General features: G+C 46.8%; 1 protein-coding gene across 1 annotated transcript; it reads right to left on the bottom strand.

The window, feature by feature from the left end:
* Positions 1-255: 255 nt before the first annotated feature.
* Positions 256-1,793, bottom strand: LOC109416956 (cysteine and histidine-rich domain-containing protein morgana). Its single transcript, XM_019691073.3, has 2 exons — positions 1,464-1,793; positions 256-1,394 (listed from the first exon to the last, which is right to left on the bottom strand). The coding sequence occupies exons 1-2, from the start codon at positions 1,531-1,533 to the stop codon at positions 376-378; spliced, it is 1,089 nt and encodes a 362-aa protein (XP_019546618.3). The 5' UTR covers positions 1,534-1,793; the 3' UTR covers positions 256-375.
* Positions 1,794-12,941: the final 11,148 nt, after the last annotated feature.

The raw sequence follows: 12,941 nt of genomic DNA, 5'->3' as shown, positions 1-12,941 counted from the left end.
ATAGGCGCCATGGGGAAGTAACATTCCACCTGACACAGCTCCTTCCAGGCCATGGTGTTATCGATGTTCTGGAACCCAGCAGGACATCGCAGTAGAGGCAGACCCAAGGGCTCGTGGCGACGCAGTCTCAGCAAAGACATGAAGCATATCGACAGAAACTGGACCTGGCCGCATATCAATGGATATCTTTCACATCGGCTCCTTGTACCACGGAAATGTGACTTTCACCACGTGAGCTCCTTCCGACACACAAGCTTTGCATATTTTCAATATTTATTCGCGACCGGGAGTCTTAGAGACCTATCGCCGAACCGATGGCTAACTACAGTAATAATATATATAATTGTATAATAGAGAACGTTTTGCTCCACCTACCTACTTGACCTCCTTGAGACTGGCCATACGGAAAGTCGGTTCAATGTCGTTCAGATCCACATCGGAATCGCCGTCCTCCTGTTGGTCGATCTTCTGTTGTTCCTCCAGTTGCCGTTGATACAGCTCGGCTGCGGTGGGTTTCTTCTCCCGCGGGAAATCCAGCTTGGCCCAACTTCCCGGTTCGGCCTTAATCAGGGTCACTTCCACCTTGGTTCCGAACATTTGTACCTTTGATCGGGCAACGTCGACCACGCCCCGCAGTTCCAGATCGACGTTGTACTCGTGGTTGTTCTGCTGGGGAAACACCAGCGTCATGGCCAGCCGAATTGGATTGAGCTGAACGACGCTTTTGCGGTAGTCGTACATCTTGGCGTAGACAGTGACCACGACTTGGGTAGCCGTTTGGTGCCAGTCCATCCGGCACTTGACCGCTTTGGATTCCTCGTCATCGCTGGTCCACTTGTGGCTTCCGGTTTCGCACCCGGCCTGGTTCATAAAGGCCGTGAAGTCTGACGTTCGCCTCTGGCAGCAAGACCAGAATTTGAGACCCTCGTGAAAGACCGGCACTCCCGGATGGTAAACGCACGCTTTCGAGTCGTTTTTACTGCCTTCGAACGAGTAGGTACATCCGCCGTTTTTACAGGCCGTGCCGGGTTTCACCTCCGCCGGATCGGTGCTCGTCTTCTTGGCTACGGCGGGACCGACCGGAAGTTCGTCGATTTGCTTCTTGAAAGCGGGTGCCACCGAGGGATCTAGCGTGGTCATAGGGCTTTCCCAGGGAGGTCGCTGCAGCGTGGATCGGATCGGCTCGGGGATCTTTTGGGCCGGGGGCTCTTCGTCGATGACCACGTCCTGTTTGGGTTTCTCCGGTTCCGGCGGCTTCTGGTTGGAGTGTTTCGCCTGGGTGCAGCCTTTGATGTTGAGGAACTCGGTGAAGTCGACGCTCTTTTTGTTACAACAGGACCAGCCTTTGTAGGCGTCGTGGAAAAACGGAACACCCGGATGGTGGATGCAGGAATCTGGTTCGAATTGAAGGGAAGATTATCAGTGACTGGAGGGAAACAACCTACCAAGAGCAGAACACTCACCTTCGGTATTATTGTTGGGGTCGAACTTTTGGCCGCATCCCCGGTTGTAGCAGTTTACCATGGCAGACATCGCGCTTCTCACAGGCAGTCACAGTGCTGAAATTATTTCCTTTTATGGAGTTGGAATGATCTCCTCCGGTTAGAGTCACAAGTTTTGTTTTGAATCAACTTTTCACCCTTTTCACTAACTCCGTTCGATCACTTTTCTGTAGACGGATCAGAGATTTTTCTAGACACTTCCTTGGGCGGCTCACCACAGATCGAGTAAAACAAACACATGCACTACGGGAGGTTTTCGGTTTTATGTTACGCGCTGACAGCCCCGGCAGCGATCCTTCTTTTGAAAGTCTTGGGGTGGTGATGGAGCGATGGAGGAGTGAGCAGGAAAGACGAACCACACCTCACTCACTCACACGTAGAAAAAGAAAAAAAAAACGCACGTGAAATCTGACAGATTGAACGCTTAATTAATTTTACCCAAATTTAATAGCTGAATCTTAAAATTCATTCGACAGCGTTCAAGCTCAGTGGGATCCAAACGATAAGAAATCGTTTCGTTTACACGCTAAGATCAGTTTACCTTTTTTCCAAAAAGTGCACAACCGCAAATATGCGTAAATGATACTCAAATATAGGTAAACAGAACTCAAATATGGGTAATGTGGACACAAATATGAGTAATTGTAACCCAAATATGGGTTAATATTGCCTATAAATGCGGTTGTGCACTTTTCCAAAATATGAATTTAATTTACCCATATTTGCGTAAAGTTTACTCAAATTTGAATAAAATTTACCCATATTTTATAAAAATAGGTAAACTGGTCTTAGCGTGTAGGTCATCCGTTTTCCACTTTCGGTTGACCTAAAACGACAACTGCTCGTTCTCTTTCTATCTGCTGTACTAGCATATGCTTGAAAAAAGCGAGAAAAGTATATTCATATCGCCACATTTTCGCCAATGGTTCACTGCACGAATATTTGCTGGCCTGCTTACTCTAGCGCGAAATTTGACGTTTGGGCGGTGTCGGCACCGCTCAAATGTCAAATTTCGCGCGAGAGTAAGCAGGCCAGCATATATTCGTGCAGTGGACCATAAGTGCGAAGAGCATCGAATTGCATCGAGTGTGACTTTTGTTGTCAAGCTTCAACATCTCTCTCGTGGCGGTGGTGTTTACGTGTAGATTGAAAAATCGGAAAAATCATCTCGGGAAATATTTTCGACTGTATCGTTTCGGTTTCGGTAAATTTCCCATTAAACTATTTGGATAAGTTATGTTAACAGTGCGTACTTTGTGAACTTAGTGAATCCGTTGAAAATTCCGAGCTATTTCGTGACAATCGTCTGTGGTCTTGTCTGTGGTAGTCAACCAGTGCGACAGAATCCATCGACACATCTTACACCCCCTCTAAGCTAGCGGTAAGTACTGCGTCCTCACGAAATGTAACGCAATCGCTTACGACAGCGCGACATTTTTTGATCAAAATTGTTCGGTGGAGCGTGCCGAATAACCTTGTTTTCCGCGAAGTGAAATTAGGAAATCACAACCCGTGTAAGCCGGGGAAAGTGCCCTAACCTCATTTCAGCTGATGGATGCACTTTTGGTGAAGAGAGAGAGAGAGCAAGATGAGGTCTCTTTAAAAATAGCATGGCATGCGGATGAATAAATGAGATGCAAATATGATTGCGCCTGGACATGATTTGTTTTCGTTCTATCTTGCTCTTACTTGATTGTGATGCCGACGAAGCCGAAAGGGTGATATGATGAGGCCCGTATGCATCTGCACAAAATTACAGAAATTACCCTGGTAAATTTGAAAGTTTCCAAAAAAATGGATTCTAGCGACGTTGAGATAATATTTTGATGGAAATCATATAGCAATCGTATGATGCATTTGAATTCTATCATCTATCTATCTATCTATATATATATAAATGGATTTCTGTCTGTCTGTCTGTCTGTCTGTCTGTCTGTCTGTCTGTCTGTCTGTCTGTCTGTCTGTCTGTCTGTCTGTCTGTCTGTCTGTCTGTCTGTCTGTCTGTCTGTCTGTCTGTCTGTCTGTCTGTCTGTCTGTCTGTCTGTCTGTCTGTCTGTCTGTCTGTCTGTCTGTCTGTCTGTCTGTCTGTCTGTCTGTCTGTCTGTCTGTCTGTCTGTCTGTCTGTCTGTCTGTCTGTCTGTCTGTCTGTCTGTCTGTCTGTCTGTCTGTCTGTCTGTCTGTCTGTCTGTCTGTCTGTCTGTCTGTCTGTCTGTCTGTCTGTCTGTCTGTCTGTCTGTCTGTCTGTCTGTCTGTCTGTCTGTCTGTCTGTCTGTCTGTCTGTCTGTCTGTCTGTCTGTCTGTCTGTCTGTCTGTCTGTCTGTCTGTCTGTCTGTCTGTCTGTCTGTCTGTCTGTCTGTCTGTCTGTCTGTCTGTCTGTCTGTCTGTCTGTCTGTCTGTCTGTCTGTCTGTCTGTCTGTCTGTCTGTCTGTCTGTCTGTCTGTCTGTCTGTCTGTCTGTCTGTCTGTCTGTCTGTCTGTCTGTCTGTCTGTCTGTCTGTCTGTCTGTCTGTCTGTCTGTCTGTCTGTCTGTCTGTCTGTCTGTCTGTCTGTCTGTCTGTCTGTCTGTCTGTCTGTCTGTCTGTCTGTCTGTCTGTCTGTCTGTCTGTCTGTCTGTCTGTCTGTCTGTCTGTCTGTCTGTCTGTCTGTCTGTCTGTCTGTCTGTCTGTCTGTCTGTCTGTCTGTCTGTCTGTCTGTCTGTCTGTCTGTCTGTCTGTCTGTCTGTCTGTCTGTCTGTCTGTCTGTCTGTCTGTCTGTCTGTCTGTCTGTCTGTCTGTCTGTCTGTCTGTCTGTCTGTCTGTCTGTCTGTCTGTCTGTCTGTCTGTCTGTCTGTCTGTCTGTCTGTCTGTCTGTCTGTCTGTCTGTCTGTCTGTCTGTCTGTCTGTCTGTCTGTCTGTCTGTCTGTCTGTCTGTCTGTCTGTCTGTCTGTCTGTCTGTCTGTCTGTCTGTCTGTCTGTCTGTCTGTCTGTCTGTCTGTCTGTCTGTCTGTCTGTCTGTCTGTCTGTCTGTCTGTCTGTCTGTCTGTCTGTCTGTCTGTCTGTCTGTCTGTCTGTCTGTCTGTCTGTCTGTCTGTCTGTCTGTCTGTCTGTCTGTCTGTCTGTCTGTCTGTCTGTCTGTCTGTCTGTCTGTCTGTCTGTCTGTCTGTCTGTCTGTCTGTCTGTCTGTCTGTCTGTCTGTCTGTCTGTCTGTCTGTCTGTCTGTCTGTCTGTCTGTCTGTCTGTCTGTCTGTCTGTCTGTCTGTCTGTCTGTCTGTCTGTCTGTCTGTCTGTCTGTCTGTCTGTCTGTCTGTCTGTCTGTCTGTCTGTCTGTCTGTCTGTCTGTCTGTCTGTCTGTCTGTCTGTCTGTCTGTCTGTCTGTCTGTCTGTCTGTCTGTCTGTCTGTCTGTCTGTCTGTCTGTCTGTCTGTCTGTCTGTCTGTCTGTCTGTCTGTCTGTCTGTCTGTCTGTCTGTCTGTCTGTCTGTCTGTCTGTCTGTCTGTCTGTCTGTCTGTCTGTCTGTCTGTCTGTCTGTCTGTCTGTCTCTGTCTGTCTGTCTGTCTGTCTGTCTGTCTGTCTGTCTGTCTGTCTGTCTGTCTGTCTGTCTGTCTGTCTGTCTGTCTGTCTGTCTGTCTGTCTGTCTGTCTGTCTGTCTGTCTGTCTGTCTGTCTGTCTGTCTGTCTGTCTGTCTGTCTGTCTGTCTGTCTGTCTGTCTGTCTGTCTGTCTGTCTGTCTGTCTGTCTGTCTGTCTGTCTGTCTGTCTGTCTGTCTGTCTGTCTGTCTGTCTGTCTGTCTGTCTGTCTGTCTGTCTGTCTGTCTGTCTGTCTGTCTGTCTGTCTGTCTGTCTGTCTGTCTGTCTGTCTGTCTGTCTGTCTGTCTGTCTGTCTGTCTGTCTGTCTGTCTGTCTGTCTGTCTGTCTGTCTGTCTGTCTGTCTGTCTGTCTGTCTGTCTGTCTGTCTGTCTGTCTGTCTGTCTGTCTGTCTGTCTGTCTGTCTGTCTGTCTGTCTGTCTGTCTGTCTGTCTGTCTGTCTGTCTGTCTGTCTGTCTGTCTGTCTGTCTGTCTGTCTGTCTGTCTGTCTGTCTGTCTGTCTGTCTGTCTGTCTGTCTGTCTGTCTGTCTGTCTGTCTGTCTGTCTGTCTGTCTGTCTGTCTGTCTGTCTGTCTGTCTGTCTGTCTGTCTGTCTGTCTGTCTGTCTGTCTGTCTGTGTTACGGCAAGTAGCAAGCCCCTCGGCCGAATCAGTAACTTGGTTACAGCAGGGCATCGATATTGAGTATGTATAGGTAGAAGATAAGAGATGACAGGGAAGATAAAGGTTCTGTCAAACATAGTGACTAGCACTTTTGATCATTTTGTTATTACTGGTCGCAATAGGTGAAATTTATTACAGAAAAGTTGAATTAGTGTCGGAATTAAAGAACCTGATCGGAATTTCTTTTCACATACGGTAAAGGAGCAAGCACTTCAATGTTATAGGTATTTTTATTCATATTTGTTTCGCATCAGGGTCAGAATTTGTTGCACGAAGTTGTATTAACCCAGATATCGCTGGTTGGACATCAAGGCAATTGAGAGCCAGTGGTGCTTCCCGAAACAGTAAGCTAGTTGATTTCTTTCTCATTAGATAATTAGAAAACCGCAATTTATTGGATACATTTTATTTAGCCTGGAAACCCATGAATAGTTGCCGAACCCAGAACGGTCTAAAAACTCATCCCACGGTAGAACACCAAAACTGTGAGTCAAACCTTTGTAACACTATCGATCCTAACCAATAACTCAATAAAACCATTCTAGCTTAAAGCGTTCAACCCTAATATAAGTGTTTGCTACAAAGATTTGGTGACCGACCGTACAAAATCTTTAAGAGTTTTGTCACCCAGGATGCTGGCAGGAAATACAACCGGATATAATTGCCAATCGTGCAACGAGCATGACGCCTTAGATTCGATGGTGGCCTGTGATGTTTGCAGCGCTTGGCACCATTTCAAGTGTGCTGGTGTCGACCACACAATTAAGGACCGTAAATGGATGTGCAATAAGTGCGTCGGCGGCGAGTCTTCCGGTCTACTCAACGCGCCCCAAACGAAGGACAAGACGGGAAAAGGAGGTGCAAGTCGCACGTCTAAGTCACGCAGCAAGAAAGGCGAGAAAACGATCGGATCTAAAGTTAGTGCCACGTCCAGTGCTCGTGCCGCAGCCTTGGAAGCCCAGATGCTCTTGCTGGAAGAGGAGGAACGTTTGAAGGAAAATGAGTTGAAAGAGCAAGAAGAACTTCAACGTCAGGAGCTTGCCGAGCAGCAGCGCAAACTGGAAATGAAGAGGAACTTAATGGAAGAAGAAGCGAGACTCCGAGAAGTGGGACTATCGAAGCAAAAGGATCTGCAGGAGAAAATGATGACGCTGCGACGGGAATCCATGGAAAAGAAAAAGGAACTGTTGCGGCAGCAAGCAGAACTGAGTGAATGTTCGTCATCGTCTCGGATCTCTAAGTCCGAAAGGATAAAAAAATGGATTTCTTCACAACAAAAGACAGAGGGAGACGATTTGGCTGACCATGCAGCACGGATCTCCACGTCAAATTCCGTTACAGTGAATCCAGCAACGCCACTCCATCAAAGCAGACGCGTATCAAGTCCGTCGATTCTGCAACTTGCAAACCTTTCGTTGCATGATGATGACCACAGCATCACGAACCCAGCGCTACCGACTGCATACATGCAAATTGCCGCGCGTCAGGTAACGGGCAAGGATCTTCCGGTATTCAGCGGTAGTCCGGAGGACTGGCCCATGTTCATCCGAACATACGAAGAAACGACAATCGCCTGTGGATTCTCAGACGTGGAGAACTTGGTTCGTCTCCAGAAATGTATACGTGGGAATGCGCTGGAGACGGTCCGCAGCCGACTTATGATGCCAGCCGGCGTACCGCATGTGATCAAAACTTATCATTCGATCATTACTCGAACGTGTGCGTCGCGTACCAGCACCCAAATCGGAACGACTAGACACGCTTATTGACTTCGGGCTCGCCGTGGAAAACTTAGTCGTTCACCTGCAAGCAGCGAAGCAGGAAAATCATTTGACCAACCCCGTTTTACTACAAGAGCTGATCTCGAAATTACCGGCACAGCTGAGATTGGATTGGGCCAGGTACAAGCTACTACACCAAGACAACACTCTGGTAGCATTTGGCGAATTTATGAACGAACTCATTCAGGCGGCCAGCGAAGTGTCATTCGATCTACCAGTTAGTTCACCGGCAAGGGCAGAAAAGCCAAGAGACAGAGAAAAGGCCTTTGTTTACGCCCACGATGCCGTAGAGACGGAATCGAGGAATAACGGTGTGATGAGAAAAATACCGAAGCCGTGTATCGTATGCGGTGCTACAGGTCATCGACTAGCGGAGTGTGAAGAATTTGAGGCAAAGGGCATCCAGGAACGTATGCAGATAGTGCGTCAGCATAATTTGTGTCGAACGTGTTTAAATTTTCACCAAAAGTGGCCCTGTCGAACCTGGCAAGGTTGCGGTATGGAGGGATGCCGTGAAAAACACCACTTTCTCCTTCATCCACCAACGCCCACAAGTTCCACGCATCTCTCATCCAGCCATACAGCAGTTATCAGCCAAAACTGTGACCGTTATCCATACTTCCGCATATTACCCGTCGTCGTATCCTTCGCAGGCAAACAGGAAACAATATTTGCTTTCGTCGATGAGGGGTCCTCTTCGACACTCTTGGACCATTCAATTGCAGAACAGCTGGGTTTGGACGGTCCGAAAGAGCCATTGACGCTACAGTGGACTGGCAACGTGGCACGCCAAGAATCGAAATCAAAAAGGGTACGCTTCCAAATTGCTGGAGCCGGAAAAGGCGCTGTGTTCCAGATAGAAGGCGCTCATACAGTTGAACGACTGCTGCTACCGAAACAATCTCTTTCGTATGGTGCTCTCGCTGAACGTTATCCACATTTGCGTGGTTTGCCAATTGCTGACTACGAACAGGCGGAACCTAAAGTTCTTATCGGACTTGACAATTTGAGGCTATGCATTCCGCTGAAGATTCGGGAAGGATACCACCACGAGCCTATCGCCGCTAAGTGCAGATTAGGCTGGACGATCTACGGTTACAGTGCATGTGCTCCAAGGCCAACGGTTTCGATTAATTTTCACGCGCCAGCTGCATCGGATGTTGACTACGAATTGAACGAGCAACTCAACGATTACTTCTCGCTGGATCAATTAGGAACCAAGCCAGTTGGTGAAGTTCCCGAATCAGAAGAGGACAAACGATCTAGGATGATTTTGGAGAAAACGACTCGCAGAGTGTCGGGTAGATTTGAGACCGGTCTATTGTGGAAGTCTGATGACATCGTCTTTCCCGATAGCTTTCCGACGCCGAAGCTGCTCCCTCCGTGTATATCATCGATGTTGCCACTTTTAGATCGACCTGTTCCCCCAGTTCGGCCCAATTTGTGAAAAACACCAATGCAATGGAGCATATGGAATCGTTTCCCAGAGCGTCTACGGCAATTATTAGATATCACTATGTGGATGACTATTTAGACAGCTTCGAAACGGAAGAAGAAGCTATTGAAGTAGTTCAACAAGTGAAATCCATTCATTCCACCGGAGGTTTTAACCTACGGAACTTCCTGTCCAATTCCGATGCGTTGCTGACGGCAATTGACGGCATTTCCGATGGTTAAAACCTCCGGTTCGTTATCCATACTTCCGCATATTACCCGTCGTCGTATCCTTCGCAGGCAAACAGGAAACAATATTTGCTTTCGTCGATGAGGGGTCCTCTTCGACACTCTTGAACCATTCAATTGCAGAACAGCTGGGTTTGGACGGTCCGAAAGAGCCATTGACGCTACAGTGGACTGGCAACGTGGCACGCCAAGAATCGAAATCAAAAAGGGTACGCTTCCAAATTGCTGGAGCCGGAAAAGGCGCTGTGTTCCAGATAGAAGGCGCTCATACAGTTGAACGACTGCTGCTACCGAAACAATCTCTTTCGTATGGTGCTCTCGCTGAACGTTATCCACATTTGCGTGGTTTGCCAATTGCTGACTACGAACAGGCGGAACCTAAAGTTCTTATCGGACTTGACAATTTGAGGCTATGCATTCCGCTGAAGATTCGGGAAGGATACCACCACGAGCCTGTGGAGTTTAGTATTTCACTGGGATGGAATCACCCCTCACGTGCAGCACACACAACTTACCCAGGCTGACGTCGGTTCGCAAGTGGCAAGAGTGAACGCGGTTGGGCGACGCCTGGAGTTGTTGCTACGCAAGCAGGGATGCTAACATTGTCCGCTTGACAGTTCGCATCACATTCAAATGCGCTATATCGCCTGCTGTGATCAATCTCCTTTCCACAGCTTTATGCAGTACATCTTATATCTCACATCCTCCTTCTACTCTAAAAAAGTTTTACACATTTTTAACAAAAAAAAAAGAATTTCCGTATCTCAATTTGGAGTGTTTACTTACAACGATTTAACATATTGCGGAGATTCCACCTGTTTAGACTCCTGCGCGAAAATTAGTTGCGTGGGCCCACAGATATAAAACCAGACCGCGTCCTGGTGAATATTTTACGCTGTGTTGCTAGGTACACATTTGGTGATGATTTTGCATTGTAAGCAAACATTTATAACGCACCCACGCTGAAAATGAGCCTAATCATTTGCGTCGGAATCTATAAATCATCACAACGGGCAAAAAGTTACTGTTATATTACATCATCGCATACGTTGTAATTGCTGCCATGAAGCTACCGAATACAGTTTCATTGTGAGGTACCATTCTGACTATGTTGCCGCTACTTTTTTCAAAATAGATCGAACATTTTAGTGCTTAATTGTGGGAATGATATTTTCCGACGAGCAATAGGAGCTTGCACAGTGACGTCATCATCATCTCTCTATCTCTTTCTCTCGTTCGGGGTCGCTCGATACAGCCGTCCTTGCTCGCGAAATAATTTTGAGGGCAATGCTTACAAATTGTATCTCATTTCGTTAGTTATGTTGGTAATGCAAGCCTCTAAACTTGTAGTATTTAAAAGAAATTACCGGTTTGGTACTGGGTGATCCAGAAAAAAACATCTTGTTCTTTGAGTCTTTATTTAATCTTATACCCAAATTTATCCCATTGCACCGTCGTTTAAATTCGAGATATCTGATAAAATACATTATAGATAAAGTGTATTGCCTTGCCATTCATTGAAACACTAGTCACAGAAAACAAACTGCATTAACATAATCCTTCTTCTGGCCAGCCAACATTGACGACACTCCTTGATAAATAATATATTGTAACCATTCGATACCACATTTGCACGAATCAAAACTACGTGATTTTTCTAATATTTTGTTTTTGCGTACATTGCCAATGTTTATCTACCATGACAAACAACACGATGCAAACTTCCAATCCGAGATTTGCGCGAAGCAAAACAACGGGATCTTTCTAATCTAGCTTTTCGTCAGCGGAAATTACCGGGACTCTCTCTTCACGACAAACAACACGCTGTAAGCTTCCGATCCGACATTTGCACGATGCAAAACAACGGGATCTTTCTAACCTAGCTTTTCGTAAGCGGACATTGCCGGGAGTTTTCCTCCACGACAAACAACACGCTGTAAGCTTCCGATCCGACATTTGCACGATGCAAAACAACGGGATCTTTCTTATCTAGCTTTTCGTAAGCGGACATTGCCGGGAGTCTTCCTCCACGACAAACAACACGCTGTAAGCTTCCGATCCGACATTTGCACGATGCAAAACAACGGGATCTTTCTAACCTAGCTTTTCGTAAGCGGACATTGCCGGGAGTCTTCCTCCACGACAAACAACACGCTGTAAGCTTCCGATCCGACATTTGCACGATGCAAAACAACGGGATCTTTCTAACCTAGCTTTTCGTAAGCGGACATTGCCGGGAGTCTTCCTCCACGACAAACAACACGCTGTAAGCTTCCGATCCGACATTTGCACGATGCAAAACAACGGGATCATTCTAACCTAGCTTTTCGTAAGCGGACATTGCCGGGAGTTTTCCTCCACGACAAACAACACGCTGTAAGCACAAAACAAAACAATTCGATCACTATAGCGCTGCTGGAATTTGTTCTTTTGTTGCACTCTTTCCCGTCAATAATTGCCCATGCACAAATAGTTTTCCGCAGGCATGCTCCGCTCCAGCGGGAGCTACGTCCCCGAAAAATATCACACCGAACTTCCACTTTTCACATATGGGTTTTGTGTTTCTCTCACTTGTTCACTAATGCATGCACAATGAAGGGTGATTCCTCCCAGCAAAAATATAGGTTCCATTTCCTCAATTAAACGAAAAACTGGCAGGAATTCGCCAATGTGGAGTTTAGTATTTCACTGGGATGGAATCACCCCTCACGTGCAGCACACACAACTTACCCAGGCTGACGTCGGTTCGCAAGTGGCAAGAGTGAACGCGGTTGGGCGACGCCTGGAGTTGTTGCTACGCAAGCAGGGATGCTAACATTGTCCGCTTGACAGTTCGCATCACATTCAAATGCGCTATATCGCCTGCTGTGATCAATCTCCTTTCCACAGCTTTATGCAGTACATCTTATATCTCACAGAGCCTATCGCCGCTAAGTGCAGATTAGGCTGGACGATCTACGGTTACAGTGCATGTGCTCCAAGGCCAACGGTTTCGATTAATTTTCACGCGCCAGCTGCATCGGATGTTGACTACGAATTGAACGAGCAACTCAACGATTACTTCTCGCTGGATCAATTAGGAACCAAGCCAGTTGGTGAAGTTCCCGAATCAGAAGAGGACAAACGATCTAGGATGATTTTGGAGAAAACGACTCGCAGAGTGTCGGGTAGATTTGAGACCGGTCTATTGTGGAAGTCTGATGACATCGTCTTTCCCGATAGCTTTCCGACGCCGAAGCTGCTCCCTCCGTGTATATCATCGATGTTGCCACTTTTAGATCGACCTGTTCCCCCAGTTCGGCCCAATTTGTGAAAAACACCAATGCAATGGAGCATATGGAATCGTTTCCCAGAGCGTCTACGGCAATTATTAGATATCACTATGTGGATGACTATTTAGACAGCTTCGAAACGGAAGAAGAAGCTATTGAAGTAGTTCAACAAGTGAAATCCATTCATTCCACCGGAGGTTTTAACCTACGGAACTTCCTGTCCAATTCCGATGCGTTGCTGACGGCAATTGACGGCATTTCCGATGGTTAAAACCTCCGGTTCGTTATCCATACTTCCGCATATTACCCGTCGTCGTATCCTTCGCAGGCAAACAGGAAACAATATTTGCTTTCGTCGATGAGGGGTCCTCTTCGACACTCTTGAACCATTCAATTGCAGAACAGCTGGGTTTGGACGGTCCGAAAGAGCCATTGACGCTACAGTGGACTGGCAACGTGGCACGCCAAGAATCGAAATCAAAA

This window comes from Aedes albopictus, chromosome 1 (genome assembly GCF_035046485.1).
Source record: "Aedes albopictus strain Foshan chromosome 1, AalbF5, whole genome shotgun sequence".
Classification (NCBI taxonomy): domain Eukaryota; kingdom Metazoa; phylum Arthropoda; class Insecta; order Diptera; family Culicidae; genus Aedes; species Aedes albopictus.
This window is presented reverse-complemented; position numbering and strand designations above follow the sequence as displayed.